This window comes from Podarcis liolepis (assembly GCF_965112155.1).
Source record: "Podarcis liolepis genome assembly, chromosome: 17".
Taxonomy (NCBI): domain Eukaryota; kingdom Metazoa; phylum Chordata; class Lepidosauria; order Squamata; family Lacertidae; genus Podarcis; species Podarcis liolepis.
Window position 1 is genome coordinate 10,370,252 of NC_139571.1, and position 17,683 is coordinate 10,387,934.

Consider the following 17,683-nt stretch of genomic DNA (forward strand, 5'->3'; position numbering starts at 1 on the left):
TGCGGTCCTTTGGGATGGTTCCCTGATGCCCTTGTAGCCAGAGCCCTTTCTGACATCCCTGCTCTCTTCCCTTCCCTTGCCTCAGAGCCTTCTTCTTGCACAAGAAGGCAATCAGCACTCTTCACAACCTGCTGTGCAGCCACGACTCGGACCCTCGCTACATGGACCGTTCGGTACGGGAGCACGTGGCTCAGCTGTACTTGCCTCTGATTGGCATCGTCATGGATGCCCTGCCCCAGCTCTACGACTTCACAGGTGAGGCCAGGAGGCCCTTCTAGAGGCAGGGAGGAGGGTGATAATGGATGGAGGTACCAATGTGTGCAGATTCCTAGCCGGTTTTCAGAAATGACAGCCTCTCCCCAACCTTCCTTGCTGCCGGCAAGCCTGCTGTCTTCAGTTTTGTTCCGCATACTTGGAATAGAGCCAGTTAAGCAGAGGGCTTGGGTGGCCATGGCATCAATCCCAGTTGTGTCAAACTTGCTGACTGTAGCTGCTGCCCTCCCAGGCGAGGGAGGAGAATCCAGCTGCCCAGCATATGAGTTTCGCTAGCTGAGGTTTGATATGGTGGTCATTCTGTGAAGCCATACCAAGCTGACTTCTTAAAAAATGCTTTGCTGTTCTGCATTGGGTCAGTTCTTTGGCCTTGTTATTAAAACCAGGTTCTCTCTTTATTTTATATTGTTTTTAGTACTGAGGATCTCTCTGGCTAGGTCTTATCACATCCACCATTAAAACTGTTCATTCTGTCTCCTTATCTAAGGTTTCTCCAAAAAAAATCACACTCTTGTTGAGAGGTGCAAATGGTGACATCTCTTTGTATCTGAAAATTCAATCAAAGAGATTTCCACTTACATCTGATGCCATTTGATTCCTATTTGTAGTTTATGAAAGCATATTAGCTTTCTGTCTAGCTCTGAAATTATAAATTCTGAGCAACTTGCTGCATTCATTCTTTCTAATATCAAAGTCAATGAAGTAACTGTTCTCTGATTAACAGGATACAAAGGATTTGTTCCAAATACAATGCCTTTTAATGTGTTATGATTTGACACCCAGCTATAAGACTAGAAAAAATATTATTGTGTATTTCTTTGCTGTCTGTTTTTTCCTAGTTAATTCCTTTTGTACTCTGTCCTTTAATTCCTCACTAGAACATCCTTAGCCAGTTTCCCCATCATCAGTTCAGCACACACTTACTGAACAACACAAAAGCAAAAATATAAAGCCTGTCAGTTGAGCAAATGCAATTTAAGTGAGCTTAAGAGTGGCACTTAAGAAGAGAGAACCAGTCTTTGAATATTCAGAAACATGTCAGTCTCACAGCTCAGGAAATCCTGGAAAACAGCCACAATTTGAGTGGTGATTTGTGGTTTGGTTATGTGTCATAGCTTCCCATGTCGTTTCTCATTTGTTTTGGGGAAACGTACAACATTTGAAGCAGAGTCAGAGCCACAAAGGAAGTCTCAAGTCATGCAGATTTAAAGACTGCATGATATAGTATAGAGAAGCTAATGAAAGGGAAAACAAGGAAGTTGTGAAGGAACAAAAGAAAAGAAAGCCAGAGGAAGAGTCTGGGATTAAAGCCTGGTGCTTATAATAGAATCCAGAGCTTTAAGCAAGGAATCTCACAGCCTGACACTTGGAACTGACTTGATAAGCTACCCAGGACTGTGCGAACTCGGTCCTAGAAGAGTCTCAGCTGTCCTGGCCCAGTGGTCAAGGATGGCGGTGGGAGTCCAACAAAATCTGGAAGGCACTAGGCTGAGAGAGCCTGCCCCAGAGCTTATATAAGGGAAAAGAAGTGTGTTTTGTTAACCCCAATAATTTGCAGGTAGCTTGAGGCCCCTGGAATAGCCAAGTATACACTGCTAGGAGTCTCGCCTTCTTCATTTTAGTGGTCAGCATTGCAGAAGTTCTTGCCTGCAGGGATGGTTCATGGCCCCAGCCTGGCCTTGGCTCTGATTTTGCCAGAAATCGCTTCAACGAAATCAGTCTGTGAAATCAACCAAACAAAAAAATCTTGAAGTGGCTTCCCCATCACCTTAGCTTGCATTAGCTTTGGTAGGTGGGTTGCTTAGCTTCCTTTGCCTTTATTGTTCATTTTAGCTGCTTGGAATGTCTCTGAAGAGGGAAATGAGAGTCAAAACCTTATTAAGGAACATTTGTGCAAATTAGCTGTCCTTCTCTCTCTCTCTCTATATATATATATATATATTTAAACAGAATATCAGTATCCAAAGTTATTGACTGGGTGGTGGCGGTGGCTGGGCTATCTTTTCTTCCCTTATTGGTCCTTATTGGGCAATTAATTCAACTTTACAGAGAACCTCAGCCAGCGAGGGCGGCTGGCCTCTGTGACGGTTGAGGACGGCGATGGGGATGGCAGCACCATTAGCCAGTCAGTTGCCATGGCCATTGCTGGCTCTCCCTTGCCCCATGCTCATCGGTCTACTGTCTTCCAAATGCCATCAGTGGTGAGTGTACACTGTCCTCTGGGGCTAGAGAACGAAACCAAAACTTGGGTGGGGAATACTTGCACATTAGAAGGGGATGAGGGTTTGTATAGCTCTCCAGTGCTGCTGGACTCCCAATTCCCTCCCTTCAGCCCAGTGGTCAGGGGTGATGAATCTAACATCATCTGGAAGACCATAAGCTCCCTATCTCAGCTTTAGAGACAGAATTCTCAGTGATAATGATACCTAGTATTGGACAGCCTCCCATTTAAGCAGGGAGCCATTTCTATTGGGAACTTGTGGAATGAACCCAGGAGCATACAGCTCTCAGTCCTCAGCAGGAAAGTCTCTGTGTGTTCAGATTTGTAACATGGTTGATCTCAAACACAATGGGAGATTTAACAGTACAAAAACTATTAGTTGATTGCAGTGAGTTTTGTTTGTTTATGTGAGGGGGGCAGTTATTGGGTCAGATTAGCCTTATCAATTTGTATGCTGTTGCGAGGTTTATATTACTCTCTTGTTGGGCTGTGTATGTAATAAAGGACAGCCATACTGGGGTGAAGGCATCCTCTTTTGTAACTGAAAATCCTTTAATAAAAACAAACACCCACACCCACACAAGGACTTGCATGAAGCAGCCAATTTAAAAACTCCATCCAGCTACTACTTGCATTTCCTATTCCGACATAGTGATATCATTAGGCAATGTGGGCCCAAAACATTGCTCCTCAAAACCAAAGGAAAGGAGGTCCTTATGAATAGAGAGCAGCAGGGCACCACTGCTGCCTCTGCCTTCTTTGATGCACTGTGCCATTTGGCATGCTTAGTTGGGAGAGGGGGGAGTGGGGAGTCTGGGTCAAGTGGAGCTGGGCTGAGCTCATCTCTTGCTTGTTTGCAGCCACCACGCCAGTATAGCATGCTGTCAGCTGAAGCAAGTCGCAACCTGCTGGTGTGTCTCCTGTGGGTACTGAAGAATGCGGATGGAGCTGTGCTGCATCGCTGGCTTGCTGACCTCTCTGCTTTGCATGTGAACCGTCTCCTTGACCTGCTCTACCTCTGTGTCTCTTGCTTCGAGTATAAGGTTAGAGTCCAGGCGCTGAGAGAACCAAACATGGCTCCCCTGCTTCACTCCTCCCCATCCCAGGACTTTGGGAGACAGAACGCAGGAATCCCACCTTTAGCTGGCTGGACTCCTCACCTAGACAAACTCCTTAGTGGTTGCAGACCTCAAAGCATGCAGTCTTTGACAGAACGTGGCCAGCAAAGAGCGGAGAAGAGGCAAGACAAATGCAGCCTCTGACTGCAACAGTCAGAGGCCGCGTTTCCTTCCAAGGAGAGCCTTAGAAAACAGCGGTTCTACAACACTTTGGGTGTCTTAAGGCAAGAGCAGACAGGCTTCAGGCTGTAGGAGCTCTCTGTTGTTTAATAGAACCTTGAGAGTTCACCTGCTGGAGCCTTAGGCAAAATACATAAAGGTAAAGGAACCCCTGACCATTAGGTCCATTCGTGGCTGACTCTGGGGTTGCGGCGCTCATCTCGCTTTATTGGCTTCCGGGTCATGTGGCCAGCATGACTAAGCCGCTTCTGGTGAACCAGAGCAGCGCACGTAAACACCGTTTACCTTCCCACCAGAGCGGTACCTATTTATCTACTTGCACTTTGACATGCTTTCAAACTGCTAGGTTGGCAGGAGCAGGGACCGAGCAATGGGAGCTCACCCTGTCACGGGGATTCGAACTGCCAACCTTCTGAACGGCAAGTCCTAGGCTCTGTGGTTTAATCCACAGCGCCACCTGCGTCCCAGGCAAAAGACATACACTTCAGTTAAAGAATTCTAAGTCCAGGAACTTGTACTGAGTACCAGAACTGAGTCAAGTTCACAGTCCTTCCATATACGAAATGCACCCCCTGGTTCACACCCATCTAAGCACAACCACGATCCATTTCAGCAGGGAGAGTCATGTTGTTGTTGTTAAATTGTGGGGCATAAATCCTTGCCAATCTGCTTCATGCCACACAGAGATCGACCAGTAGGTCCTGATCTACCTTCTTCCCACCCCTGCTGTAAGAATTCTTCTAGCGTGGAGATTGAATAGGAAGCTAAATGTAAGAAGCCACTGACAGTTTATAGTGAAATCATTCCTATAAGATATTGTGAAGTCCAGTAGTGAAATTCAGTTCAATTTAGTGCTGTTGTTGGCTATGAGCTAAAATGGGGAGTGGTGGGGACCTTGCATTTGGAGCCCCAAAATGCCTCTTTGCCAGATGTGAAGTGTGGCAGCTTACCAATTCTTGTCCATTGTATTTGGTGCTGATGTGGCCCTAGCCAGAAGCATTCTCCGTGGTAAAAGCTGAAGGGGCTTCACATCCCACTGCTCAGTGCCTGTTGAAATGAGCACTTGACCACTTTCTTCAGTGAGCAACTGTCTGCCTGTTCTGTGAGTTCTGGGCCTGCCAGGTTTTGCTCCTGCAGCCAAATTCCCTCTCTTGCTTAGCAGCAAGGACTTTTAGACTCACTGCCATCCACAGGGCAAGAAGGCCTTTGAGCGCATCAACAGCCTGACCTTCAAGAAGTCTCTGGACATGAAAGCACGACTGGAGGAAGCCATCTTGGGCACTATTGGGGCACGCCAGGAGATGGTGCGACGCAGCCGAGGTGAGAATGAGAGAGGGTGGGGCTGTTTATCATGAGCTTGCTTCTGTAGTCTCCAGAAGCAAGCTTCTGGAAGTAAGCAGATATAAACTATTTGGAGTACCATCTGTGTGATCAAAAGGGAACTCTATTCATTCCCTTGAAGGCTCACTCTAGCTGAAGCATCTTTCAGACGTTAAGGGCTGGCTTTTGGTGACTGGAACTAGGCTTGGTGGGGAAGAGTTTTCTGATCTGTCATGGTACTCATGCCTTTCCTCCCCTTCCGACACAGAGCGGAGTCCATTTGGAAACCAAGAAAATGTTCGCTGGAGGAAGAATATTGCCCATTGGAGGCAGAATTCGGACAAGGTGGACAAGTGCGTTTGTGGGCAACTCCGGGGGGGGGGGGGAATCAGGGGATAGGTAGTACCTTGTTTACATTCACACATTGGACTGGTTTACCTATAATACTTACCAAAACCTTGGCTGAGTGCAAATGAGCAACCCTTTTATTTTTATTTTATATACTGTGATCTGTTTATGTGAACCTGCTGAGACCTTTGGGAATAATAATAATAATAATAATAATAATAATAATAATAATAATAGCGAGAAGACGGTGGCCACTTTGCTCCCCCTCCGCCCTGTTGCTGTTGCAAATGAAGCCATTATTTAGCATAGCATTAACACTGAAATCCAGATTCATGGTTTATTTCCTCCATACAAACCGCAAGCAGTAAGCTATAGAACAATCCTCACAGTGCAGTTACCCAAGAACAGGAACCAAACTTGAGCCTGAACACACAGTGACTCTCATGGTGTGTGTATGTGAGTTGTGTGCCGTGCCTTAATCATAAATTAGTGTGTTTGGTTTGTCATATAGCCATGATCACATGGCATTCAGGGCATCTACTAGATTATTATTTTTTTTATAAAAAGACTTAACTCAGGTTTTAGTTTTCATGATTGTGTTGGAAAACGTATAGAGAAAAAGATTGTGTGGGATAAAGATTCTGAGTCCAAGAAAGAGTTCCTTCTCATTGGCTTGCCATCATCCCATATCCCAGCTTTCCCACCCTTATAGAGAAGGTGCTGCAGGCTCCTTGGGGCTGCACCTGATCTTTGGCAAGAGCTAATTGCAGGAACTAGCTACCTATTTCATGGAAGCCAAACGACTTTGGCTTTGCATGCCCCTAGTGTAGTTCCAACCTTTGGCAGGCCTGTACGAGCAGCACAGTGAGCAGAAAACCAGAATAACCATGCAAGCGAGGATTGGCATCTGGTGACTCTAAACGTCTTAAACCCACGCCCTTTTTTGTCCCTTGCTCAGATCCAAGGAAGAGATGGAACATGAGGCTCTGGTGGATGGGAATATGGCCACAGAAGCCAACATGGTGGTGCTGGACACCCTAGAAATCATTGTGCAGGTAGGATCTGATGGAGACTCCAGTCTTGCACCCACCCACCGGAGCAAGGCTCTGGGATTAATTTGTTATTCCAAGGTGAAGATTGCATCTCTTATCTATGCTCTGCAGTGGTAACTTTTGAATTGTAGGAGCTTCCCCGCCCCCTCACAGTTCACAAGCCACACCCACAAGGAAAATTCAGTTTTTTGATGAAAACTGCTGGAGACAACTTTTCTCATCCAGCTTCCATAAGCAGAGTCTGATTTGGCAAGCTGGAGGACAAAGTTGTCTCTAGTTTTTTTTTTTATTGATAAAGTGTTTCCTTGGAGTGCATTGAGAGCCACATCTGTCTTCTTTGTCCTTGGCTGTTTTGATCCTCTCTGTTGCGGTTATGCTGAACTGGGTTCTCCTAGGTAGTCCGGGGGCTGGAATTCACTGGCCAGCATAGCTCTTGGTCCTTTTCCATCTTTAGCAGAGACAGCGGAACACCTAAGGCATGCAGATGATAAGCTTTGCTTGTTCGTTTTACATAGTCACATCTCTGCCTTGGCCACTCATGTGCCAGTGACTTCCATGGGCTTCTTGGTGCAAGATGAAGTCTGGCCTGGATAAAGCAATTGTGTCAGCCTCACCACGTTACAAATGGGGCTACACATTCTTTGATGGAGGGGTTCCTAATTTGAGTACAATTTCCCACCCATTTTTTCTTTCTTTCTCTACCTCCCTCTCCTCCCCGGTTTCCTCTCCACAGACTGTGATCTTATCGGAAGCCAAGGAGAGTGTCCTCGGCGGGGTGCTGAGGGTGCTTCTGCACACAATGGGCTGCACTCCCAGCGCGGCTTTCTTACAACACTGCTTTGCTACCCAGAGGGCGCTAGTCAGCAAGGTGAGTGCTGCTTGGTTGGGAAGACTCTGCAGATGTGAATGTTGCGGTTGAATTCCAGCTGATTTTGCAAAGCATCTTGCTCTGCTCCTAAGAAGGCAGTGCAGGGAGCCTATTGACTTGTCTGCATCCAAGCTCACCAGCTCTGGTTGTAAGTGGAGCCTGGCTACTTCAGGAACAAGAAGGGCTTATCTACCCCTCAGGTTATTAGCTTCTGTCTGTCACCGCTCATGTTCTCCAACCTTTAACTCTGCTGAAAGGGCTTTTTCTCTCCAGGGTGCCCCCTTTTGCTGAGATTGTCCACAGCAGAGTCTGCTTACTTAAGTGTGTGTGTGTGTGTGAGAGAGAGAGAGAGAGAGCGCAAACAAACACACACACAAAAATATAAAACCAGAATATGAATACCAGCCTCAATCCTACAGAGCATATACGCCATGTCTGGGAATCCTCCAACTTTACAATATGTGTTTCCAAAATATATTTCAAAACATGATGTCCAGATGTAAGACCTGTTTCACGCCTCCTGTACTTGTTAACCAAGCCAATGTATTCTTCAAAAATTCTACCTGTGGGGCCTGGATTCCCCAGGACTGGAGTTGATTTATGAGACAAATGGCCCCTGGTCATCTGCAAAGGCACCCCATTCTATTTCACCCCTCGTGAGCCAGCATTGCCAAAGGGTAATGTCAGCAGCCAGCAGTTGCCATATTCTATCACCCCACTTTCCCAAAGTAAACTCTTCCTTGCTTTTCCAGAAATAAGCTGTTTCCATGCCAAGGTGGATTATTGAATAAATGCTTTATTTCAGCCTTGAAAGATAGAGACCAAAGCCAGCCCATTATTATTTGCGTCTACTTAATTATGATACTGCAGATCTGGAACAACCTCTGTAAAAGGGCCTGACAGACGCTTCCAAGGGTTGGGTGAAAACCTGATTCACAGAGGCTTTTAATATTAAATCTTACCGCTCTTGAGTGTGTTAATACCTTGCTTGTAAGATTATCAATCTGTTGGGTTTTATGCATCTATTATCCATTGCCTTCCTTGCAGTCTATAGGAAGGCCAGTATTATCATTGTTAGATAAAATAACTCCAGTCTCTTGCTTGCAGTTTCCCGAAATGCTTTTCGAGGAGGACACAGAACTGTGTGCTGACCTGTGTCTGCGCCTTCTCCGCCATTGCAGTAGCAAGGTGGGCATCATCCGCACCCATGCAAGCACCTCGCTCTACCTTCTCATGCGACAGAACTTCGAGATTGGCAACGTAAGTGCTCATTGGAGTAAGGCGGTGCTAGAGCTGCCCTCTGTCTCTTCTGCTGCAAGGGTGCTGTCAGATGCAGGGGGTGGTTGCTCGTGAGTAACCAGGCAAGACTCTGACCTGTGTCTTACAGGTTTTATTGGTACAAACCATTTACAGTGCAGAACCAACAAGTTCATGTCTGTTTTAGTCACTTGCAGAATCTGGGAGTGGCCTCTTCCGGCTTGTCCCCCAACATAAGAACTTAGACACCCCAAATCTCCACCTCCCCTCATTTCGTTTCACCCTCTGTGCAGGCTAGGCGATGGAAGTGGCGTGTCTGCCTCCTGGCCAGCCAGGTTAGGTGAGGCACTTGGGCTCTCAGCATCTTCGAGCCCTCTCCTTGCTTGGCTACCCCCTTCCCTCTCTGCTCCACTGGAGGTGTGGCTTTCCCCACCGCTGGAGGAGGAGCTGCTCCTCAGAAGCATCGGAGGCCCTCTGTATCCCCCTGCCTCCCTCCCCTGTTCCGATGGCAGTCCCCTGACAGGTGCTTCCTGGGAGCAGGCCTGAGCCATCACCAGAGTCCAAGCAGTTGTTGTTGTTGATTGATTGAATGAATGAATGAATTTATACACCGCCCTATACTTGGAGGTCTCAGGGCAGTTCACAGAAAAGATCAACATAAAACCCACAATATATATAATCAAAATAAAAACAACAACCCAATAACACCCCCCCCCCAAAAAAAAGAAAGCCGCATTTTAAAAGGGCATAGGATGTCAATCAGATCAACCAATGGCCTGGTTAAAAAGAAACGTTTTTGCCTGGCGCCTAAAGGTGTATAATAAAGGCAGCAGGCGAACTTCACTGGGGAGAGCATTCCACAGACGGGGAGCCACTGCAGAGAAGGCCCCGTTCTTGTGTTGCCACCCTCCAGACCTCTTGAGGAGAAGGCACGTGAAGGAGGGCCTCAGAAGATGATCTCAGGGTCCAGGTAGGTTCAATCAGTTCATTGATCCCTGCAGCATTGCCACGTTGCACAAACTCTTTCCCTGCCTCTGTTCTCTTCCCCCACCTTTGTCAAAATTTAAATTGTTAAGCTTCTTGGGGCCAGGGACCCATCTCGTGATTTGATTACTCTGTAAAATGCAGCGTACACTGATGTAAAGGTAAAGGGACCCCTGACCATTAGGGTCCAGTTGTGACTGACTCTGGGGTTGCGGCGCTCATCTCGCTTTATTGGCCGAGGGAGCCAGCGTACAGGTCATGTGGCCAGCATGACAAAGCCACTTCTGGCGAACCAGAGCAGCACACGGAAACGCCATTTACCTTCCCATGAGAGCGGTACCTATTTATCTACTTGCACTTTGACGTGCTTTTGAACTGCTACGTTGGCAGGAGCAGGAACTGAGCAACGGGAACTCACCCAGTTGCGGGGATTCAAACTGCCGACCTTCTGATCGGCAAGCCCTAGGCTCTGTGGTTTAACCCACAGCGCCACCCGCATCCCTTGTACACTGATGGCGTTATGTAAATAAAAATATTACATTTTTACCAGCCTGGATGCCCCTGCTGATATCCTTCAGTTGCTACTATGGGAAATGGGAGAGGATCCCCTCTGGGAAGCTTCCAGACACCTGCTTCTCTCAGAGCCTTATGTGCATGACCATCCCTGGCAGCTTCTTCAAAGTGTTTGCCAAAAGCAACAGTTTTGGATTGTTATCTAACTTGTATTCCTGGGGTGGGGGTCTTAGAGAAAGGCATGTGTATAGGAAAGAGGAGTGGAAATGAAACAAGGAGCAGCAATGCTGAAAAGAAGCACGCTCTCCTAAATAGTGTAAACCTTCTCTTTAATTTTAACTTTCTCTTTAGTTTTAACAGTTGGCCAAGCAATTACTATTCGCATTTTAAAGGAAAGAATACCAGTGGGAAACTTAAATTTTAAAGTGTTCTGAACTAGCCGTTTTTCTAGGTGATTTTTAATTTAAATCCGTCCACTCTAGAACTGTGTTCTGTAGAATCCATTCCAAGCATCGCCTCTGCTTTTATTTGGCTCAGGGTTTGAATAATCTTTCTGGCTTGCCCTGCCTTGCTGACTCCTGCCGCGTCTCTCTTGCACAGAACTTTGCCCGAGTGAAGATGCAAGTCACCATGTCACTCTCCTCGCTTGTGGGGACGTCACAGAACTTCAATGAGGAGCACTTGCGGCGCTCCTTGAAGACCATCCTGACCTATGCCGAGGAAGACCCGGAGCTGCGAGAAACCACATTTGCTGAGCAGGTACATTGGATGGCAGATCCATAAACATCAGACTAGGGGCCTTTGGAAGTGCCAGAAGTTGGGTTGTGGCTTGAGCTGATACCTTCTGACCCTAGCAGTCTTTTCTACAGCTTCTGCAATTAATTATGAACAATTTAATCTTCATTGGGATTTCTAGGCAATTTTTCCAATTTCTCAAGAATACATGTGTGATAGATACAGTGCTTTTTTTCTTTAAAAAAGTGTTTAGGGGTACTCTCGTTTTGACTCAAGAAAATCACCATTCTGTAGTTCAGATCGGGGGAAATAAATAGAGTAAATGGACAAAGGTACAAAGATTCACAAAATGTTTAGGGGTATGTGTACCCCCAGAAAAAAAGCACTGGATAGATATATTGGATTTATTTAAAAATATTATGATGCTTTATTTACCAGATAACAACATATGATCAAACTAAAGCAAACGTTTTGCTATTATTTTTAAATAAAAATATTTATTTAAAAAACTGAAATGTGATACCGTACTACAAGACTGTTCACTGAATTTGAAACATAAATCTTCCCAGGAAATAAAAATGTTTCCCCAAAAATGTAACAATATACATATTGTATAGTCATATTGTAGAATCCTATGGAAATATAAAGTGTAAGCCTAAATGAGAAAAAAATGATCACCTCCTATATCAGAAAATTTCGATCTTTCTTCTTGAACCAGAATTACAGTACTCAGTAGAAGCAGTGGTGGATCTTGGGGTCTCAAATTTCAGCAGCACCCTGTGTGACACCAGAATTCAGCAGCCCTCTGTCTCTCGCGTTCCATTGTAAACCATAGTTGTGTCCCTGGCAGCACCAAACTGGTCACGCTTCCCTAAATCTGCCTCTGGTAGGAACCTGAAAGAAAATTGCTTAAAATGGTTATATACCCTGGGCAATGGTTAGAGCAGGCATAGGCAAACTCGGCCCTCCAGATGTTTTGGGACTACAACTTCCATCATCCCTAGCTAACAGGACCAGTGGTCAGGGATGATGGGAATTGTAGTCCCAAAACATCTGGAGGGCCGAGTTTGCCTATGCCTGTGTTAGAGTATCTAAATTTGGAAATGGCTACTTCTGTCTTAGATACAGCTAAGCCAGTGTCTACCAAATGTGATGAAAATGCAAGAGATTAATTATAGACCTAGTTTTGCTGCTCTTTCTCCTCCTGAAAAGTGGGCAGATTGGGGGATGGGTACCAGGTTCAAGGTGAACACAGCCCATAAGTGAGCAGGGCTATGCCCATCTCAATCCTGTCGGCAAGTATTGCATCAGGGATGTCCTCTTTCGCAAGTGCCTTTACCTGAGTGCTTGTGGCATCCCCACTCTTGATGGAGGCAATTGTGTGTTCCTGTTCCTGCTCTCCATGCTTGTGACTTAGAAGGTGCTTCCTCTTTTCCCTGACCAGGTTCAAGACCTCGTCTTCAACCTGCACATGATCTTGACAGACACAGTAAAGATGAAGGAACATCAGGAGGACCCAGAGATGCTGATAGACTTGATGTACAGGTGAGACAGTAGCCAGCGCTCTGGGTACGGAAGCAGCAGGAAGGCCCAGAGGCAAGCAAGACTTGCTTTCTTAGCCTCAGTTTCCCAAAGGGAGGGTGTCAAAATGCAGGAGCCAACATGACTGCGTTTGCACCTGTGACAAAGAAGGTTCATATCTCAGATCACCCACAGACTCATTGGCTGTTGGCAAGCCTGTTGCAGCATGAGATCTCGCCCTGCTTTTACACTTGCCTCATCTGTTGCATATGGTGAGAGCTCCTCTTACTGCTCCCACTCAGCATGTAATGAAAGTGGGTGAGCTAGCCTTACAGCCAAGGAGATAGCTATGCTGTCCGGGATAATCTTCATCATATGAGGGGCCCAAGCACTCTAGGGCTGGAAAAGGGTGGTCTCGGGAGTGCACACCTTCCAGAGAATATTAAAGGAAAAAGTCACACTTAAGTGGTAACATTGCTGTGGGGTTGGGGAGAGCCTTGCAGGCGTTCCTCTCTTGGTGGATGTTTGTGTAAGCTTGTAGGCTTAAGCAACCCTGGCAGAAAGCATTGACACAAATGGGACGACATCATGGAGGTGGGGAATGTCTGTTGCTCCTTGTGTTGATGTAAATGTATTGAGATGCATTCCCGTATATGTCCAAACACAGCCACTGTTCGTGCATCACTCACTCATGTCCAACAACAACAATTTATACCCCGCCCATCTGTCTGGGTTTCCCCAGCCACTCTGGGCAGCTCCCAACAGAATATTAAAAACATGATAAAACATCAAACATTAAAAACTTCCCTAAACAGGGCTGCCTTCAGATGTCTTCTAAAAGTCAGATAGTTGTTTATTTCCTTGACATCTGATGGGAGGGTGTTCCACAGGGCAGGCATCACGACCAGGAAGGCCCTCTGCCTGGTTCCCCATAACCTCACTTCTCACAGTGAGAGAACCGTCAGAAGGCCCCCGGAGCTGGACCTCAGTGTCTGGGCTGAATGATACCTTCAGGTATACTGGGCTGAGGCTGTTTAGGGCTTTAAAGGTCAGCACCAACACTTTGAATTGTGCTCGGAGATGTACTGGAAACCAATGTAGGTCTTTCAATACGGGTGTTACATGGTTCTGGCAGCCACTCCCAGTCACCAGTCGGTATCTGTCACATTCTGGATCAGTTGTAGTTTCCAGGTCACCTTCAAAGGTAGCCCCATGTAGAGCACATTGTAGTAGTCTAAGCGGGAGATAACCAGAGCATGGACCACTGTGGCGAGACAGTCTGTGGGCAGGTAGGGTCTTAGCCGGCATACCAGATGGAGCTGGTAGACAGCTGCCCTGGACACAGAACTGACCTGCACCTCCATTGAACTCCATAGACCTGAAGCAAGTCACCTTAAAGTGAGTCAGTAGCAAAGGCGGCCATAGAACTCAGGACTTCTGTTCCTGAACATTCATTATCTGCCTCTCAGGATAGCCAAGGGGTACCAGACATCACCGGATCTGAGGCTGACCTGGCTGCAGAACATGGCAGCGAAGCACTCTGAGCGTGGGAACCATGCAGAGGCCGCTCAGTGTCTGGTGCACTCCGCTGCCCTGGTAGCCGAGTACCTGAGTATGCTGGAGGACTGCCGCTACCTACCTGTGGGCTGTGTCACTTTCCAGGTAAGAAGGCGGCCAAGGCCAAGATATCATTTTAAAAAAAGAAGGCTGGTCTGCTGCATCAAGGCATTGACCAGCTCTTCTCTGTTCTTTCTTAGCTTCAGTACTTACCTGTAGCCCCAGTCCTACTTTCCTGCAGGAGAGATGAATGAACAGAGGGTCTACCTCCCATTTCTCCTTCCCCTAAACCAAAACTTGGGGTGATGTCCAGATGTTCTCTGCCCCCAGCAAGGCCTCTGCTTCCCTCAGGCCCTGGAGACCTAGAGTTCTTGCTTTTTCAACTGACAGGCAGTTTGGGAGGGAAGAGTGAGAAGATTTGTGTGCCCCCCCCAACAATAACATCTGCCCTTTTCCAAGAACATCTCTTCCAACGTGCTGGAAGAATCTGCTGTCTCGGATGACGTCCTGTCCCCGGATGAAGAGGGCATCTGCTCTGGAAAGTACTTCACCGAGCAAGGGCTGGTTGGGTTGCTTGAGCAGGCGGCTTCCTCCTTTACTATGGTGAGAACTTGAACTTTTTACTTTCAGTGTACGAGAGCATTCCCTGTGCTTGAGGGTGGCAGCTGCCTTCTTTTGCTGCAGTAGGCGGCTGAATCCCAGGTGTCTAGACTCCTGGAGATTGGGCACCAACACCATAGAACACAGCTTTTTGTGCACAAATTTCTGCTTCCTTTTAAAACTGCAAATGGCTTAGAAACCTGAATGGTGTGGATTGTGGGTGGGTGGGTGGGTGGGTGAGTGGGGCTTGAATGGTCACGGAGAGGCTGTGTTTTCTGCCCTTCCCATAGCAGCCAATTCTTGTAAATTCTTTCCCACCTGTTTTCTTCTATCTCTGCTTTTGTCTGTTTTTCTGTAAGCTTCAGCCGTCTTTTCTCCCCACGTTGGCTGCATTCCTTCACTTTGATTGTTTCCAGATGCTTAGTTTGCAGAGCATTAAATGCACCACTTCTTATCTGGGGTGCCTTTCCTCAGGGAAGGAGCTCTCTGATTTCAGGGGTGTTGCTTTTTCCACTTCTCGGTAATGCATTTAGGCAAGCGGCCAATTGTGTTTCCCTGCAGGTATCTCAGTCCCTCTGTTTTCAGTGAAAATTAAAGTATGTGGAGGACCGCAGACCTCTCTCCCCCTCCCACGCTGCCTTTAAAACAACACACACACAAAAGCCACCTCCTGACGCATGAAGCTGCAGTAGGTGGTGATTGTAAATAAACATTGGTGTGAAGTAGTGTAAATTCATACAGTTGGTTTCCAGAAGCAGAAGTAGGAACCTGGTTGTAACCCACAAGTAACAATTAGCTGCTTCCCCCTGCCCCATTGGACCAAAATGGCTCAGGACTGCAATACCTCAAGGGCTGCCTCTTTCCACATGAACCTACCCAGACCCTGAGATCATCTTCTGAGGCCCTCCTTCATGTGCCTCCTCTTCGAGAGGTCCGGAGGGTGGCAACATGAGAAAGGGGCCTTCTCTGCAGTGGCTCCCTGTCTGTGGAATGCGCTCTCCCCAGGGAAGTTCGCCTGGCTCCTTCATTATACACCTTTAGGTGCTGGACAAAAATGTTTCTTTTTAACCAGACCTTTGGTTGATCTGATTGACATCCTATGCCTTTTAAAAATGTGTGGGGTTTTTTTTGGGGGGGGCTATTGGGTTGTTTTCATTTTTATTATTTATTTTGTGGTTTTATATCTTTTTAAAAAACATCTTTATTGAAAGTTCAAAAAGTACATAATTATAAGTGCACTAAACATGGTGAGACATAAATAAATGAGAGAAAAAGAAAAAGAGAAACAGAAGCCATGTAGAAGGTAAAGTAAAGGGGGGAGGGGGGGAACCAAAACTGTATATTTTACAAGGTTGTTATTGTACTTCACCAGATCTTAACCTATTACAATATTTGTAAGAATGGATTCCAAATATCATTGAATTTGTCCATGGCAAGACTACATTTATATGCAAGTTGTTCATATGTTGCGAGTTTGTATAAGTCTTCAATCCAATCATAGAAGGAAGTTTTATATCTTGATTTTATTCTGTGAACCGCCCTGAGACCTCCAGGTATATATAAATTCAAATAATAATAATAATAATAATAATAATAATAATAATAATAATAATAATAATAATAATAGCAGTCTTAGTAAAGTTTCATCCCTTAGGAGAGACTTAACTGCCTTCCAATGAAAGTTAAAACCTTTTTCAGGCAAGCTCTGCTCGCATATTTCCAAACAGGCCTCCACCTTGACTGGGGGCTCTGTGAGGTTCTAGCCGTTCGTGGCCCAGCTGCCTTACCCCCTGCAGCCCCATGTTAGGTCTTCCCTGAGGACCGAAGTGACTTTCTGAATTCCTTCTCGCTCTCTCCAGGGTGGGCTTTATGAGGCTGTCAACGAGGTCTACAAGATCCTCATCCCCATCCATGAAGCCAACCGCGACTTCAAGAAGTTGGCAGTGCTGCATGGGAAGCTGCAGGATGCCTTCAGCAAGATAACCAGCCAAGTGAGTGCAGCTTCTTGGACAACCTTTTTCAAGCCAATGGCCCCATTCTCCCCTCCCCCAGGGGCCACATTCTCTTCCAGGGGCCGCAGGCAGTCGGAGGCAGTAAATGTAGATCTTACCTTTGTACAGTGGGCTAGTTTCTAGACATAATGCACCCACCAGTCTCTGCCATCCAGACTATCAAGAGGCATTATAAGGGTTCAATGACATATTCCAGCCAGGCAAAAGCACTTGGGGTGTGAAGCAAAAGCCACTGAGGGGTGTGGCCTAGGGAGAGGGGGCGTGGCCTAGGAAGAGTTCTGAGGGCCTGATATAGATTCCTGGAGGGTCACATTCAGCCCTGGGGCCTGAGATTCCCCACTCCTGGTCTGTAGACCTTTTTTTGCAATGCCTTGTTAGGGCGATGGCTGAAGGAAGAGAGCCAGCATAAGATCTCCTTCCTCCATGGTTGCTTAGGTCCTTCTCACGTTCCATTTCGTTACGCATGTCAAAATAAGTAAACGTGACGTGAATCTGGCGGATTGGAGACTGAAATCTGAACGGTCTGAATGTCAGAGCCCAAAAACCTTTATGCAGGGGAAACTTTGGGTCTGTGGGCTGTGGCATGGGAGTTCCGATCTTTGGCATACTGTAAATCAAGATGCTGTGGGCAATGTTCATAGTCTATTTATGCACTCAGTTGAATGAGACAGAGAGTTGCAATGGTAGTCTATAAAGTCCGCTAGGGCCTTGTGACAGTAGGAGGAAAGCATCCGCACCCCTATTTGCCGAACTGGAACCCATAGCCTGTCCCCCCCAAAAAAACCCACCCCTCTGTTGAATCATAGAGAGGGGAATGTGCCAGTATAGGTTCGGTATAGAGCAGCCAGGAGTCCAGAATTCTAGGATTTGCTCCATACAGGAATAGAGCCTAGTGAGGATGCTGCCAAGTCAGAACTTAGGACTCTCTGTTCTTGTAATCAGAGCTAAACAGGGAGCTCCAGATTCTTATAGGGTTCACTTGGGTATTCTGTCAAATGCCAACAGTGTCAACCCTGGAGAAAGGTGAAAAGAGCTATTGGGAGCTGATGGATCTATACTGATTGCAGGTGGCATTTTAAACCAAAACATCCCTCCTTGCCCTCCTGGGCCAAGGTCAAAGTTGT

At 46.6% G+C, this 17,683-nt stretch overlaps 1 protein-coding gene across 10 annotated transcripts in view; it reads left to right on the forward strand.

Moving 5' to 3' along the window:
* The window catches only part of DOCK6 (dedicator of cytokinesis 6), a 96,268-nt gene that overhangs the window by 60,564 nt on the left and 18,021 nt on the right, over window positions 1–17,683 (forward strand). For all 10 annotated transcript variants that reach the window (XR_014520765.1, XR_014520766.1, XR_014520767.1 and 7 more), the window contains 13 exons: window positions 86–255; window positions 2,323–2,474; window positions 3,355–3,537; window positions 4,986–5,112; window positions 5,381–5,465; window positions 6,419–6,515; window positions 7,246–7,380; window positions 8,488–8,640; window positions 10,735–10,893; window positions 12,314–12,414; window positions 13,860–14,052; window positions 14,407–14,550; window positions 16,407–16,538. Coding sequence is in view for 6 of the 10 variants with exons in the window: in XM_083482889.1 (XP_083339015.1) it covers window positions 86–255; window positions 2,323–2,474; window positions 3,355–3,537; window positions 4,986–5,112; window positions 5,381–5,465; window positions 6,419–6,515; window positions 7,246–7,380; window positions 8,488–8,640; window positions 10,735–10,893; window positions 12,314–12,414; window positions 13,860–14,052; window positions 14,407–14,550; window positions 16,407–16,538 (1,831 nt within the window). In the remaining 4 variants the exon portion in view is untranslated. The remainder of the gene's footprint in view (window positions 1–85; window positions 256–2,322; window positions 2,475–3,354; window positions 3,538–4,985; window positions 5,113–5,380; window positions 5,466–6,418; window positions 6,516–7,245; window positions 7,381–8,487; window positions 8,641–10,734; window positions 10,894–12,313; window positions 12,415–13,859; window positions 14,053–14,406; window positions 14,551–16,406; window positions 16,539–17,683) is intronic.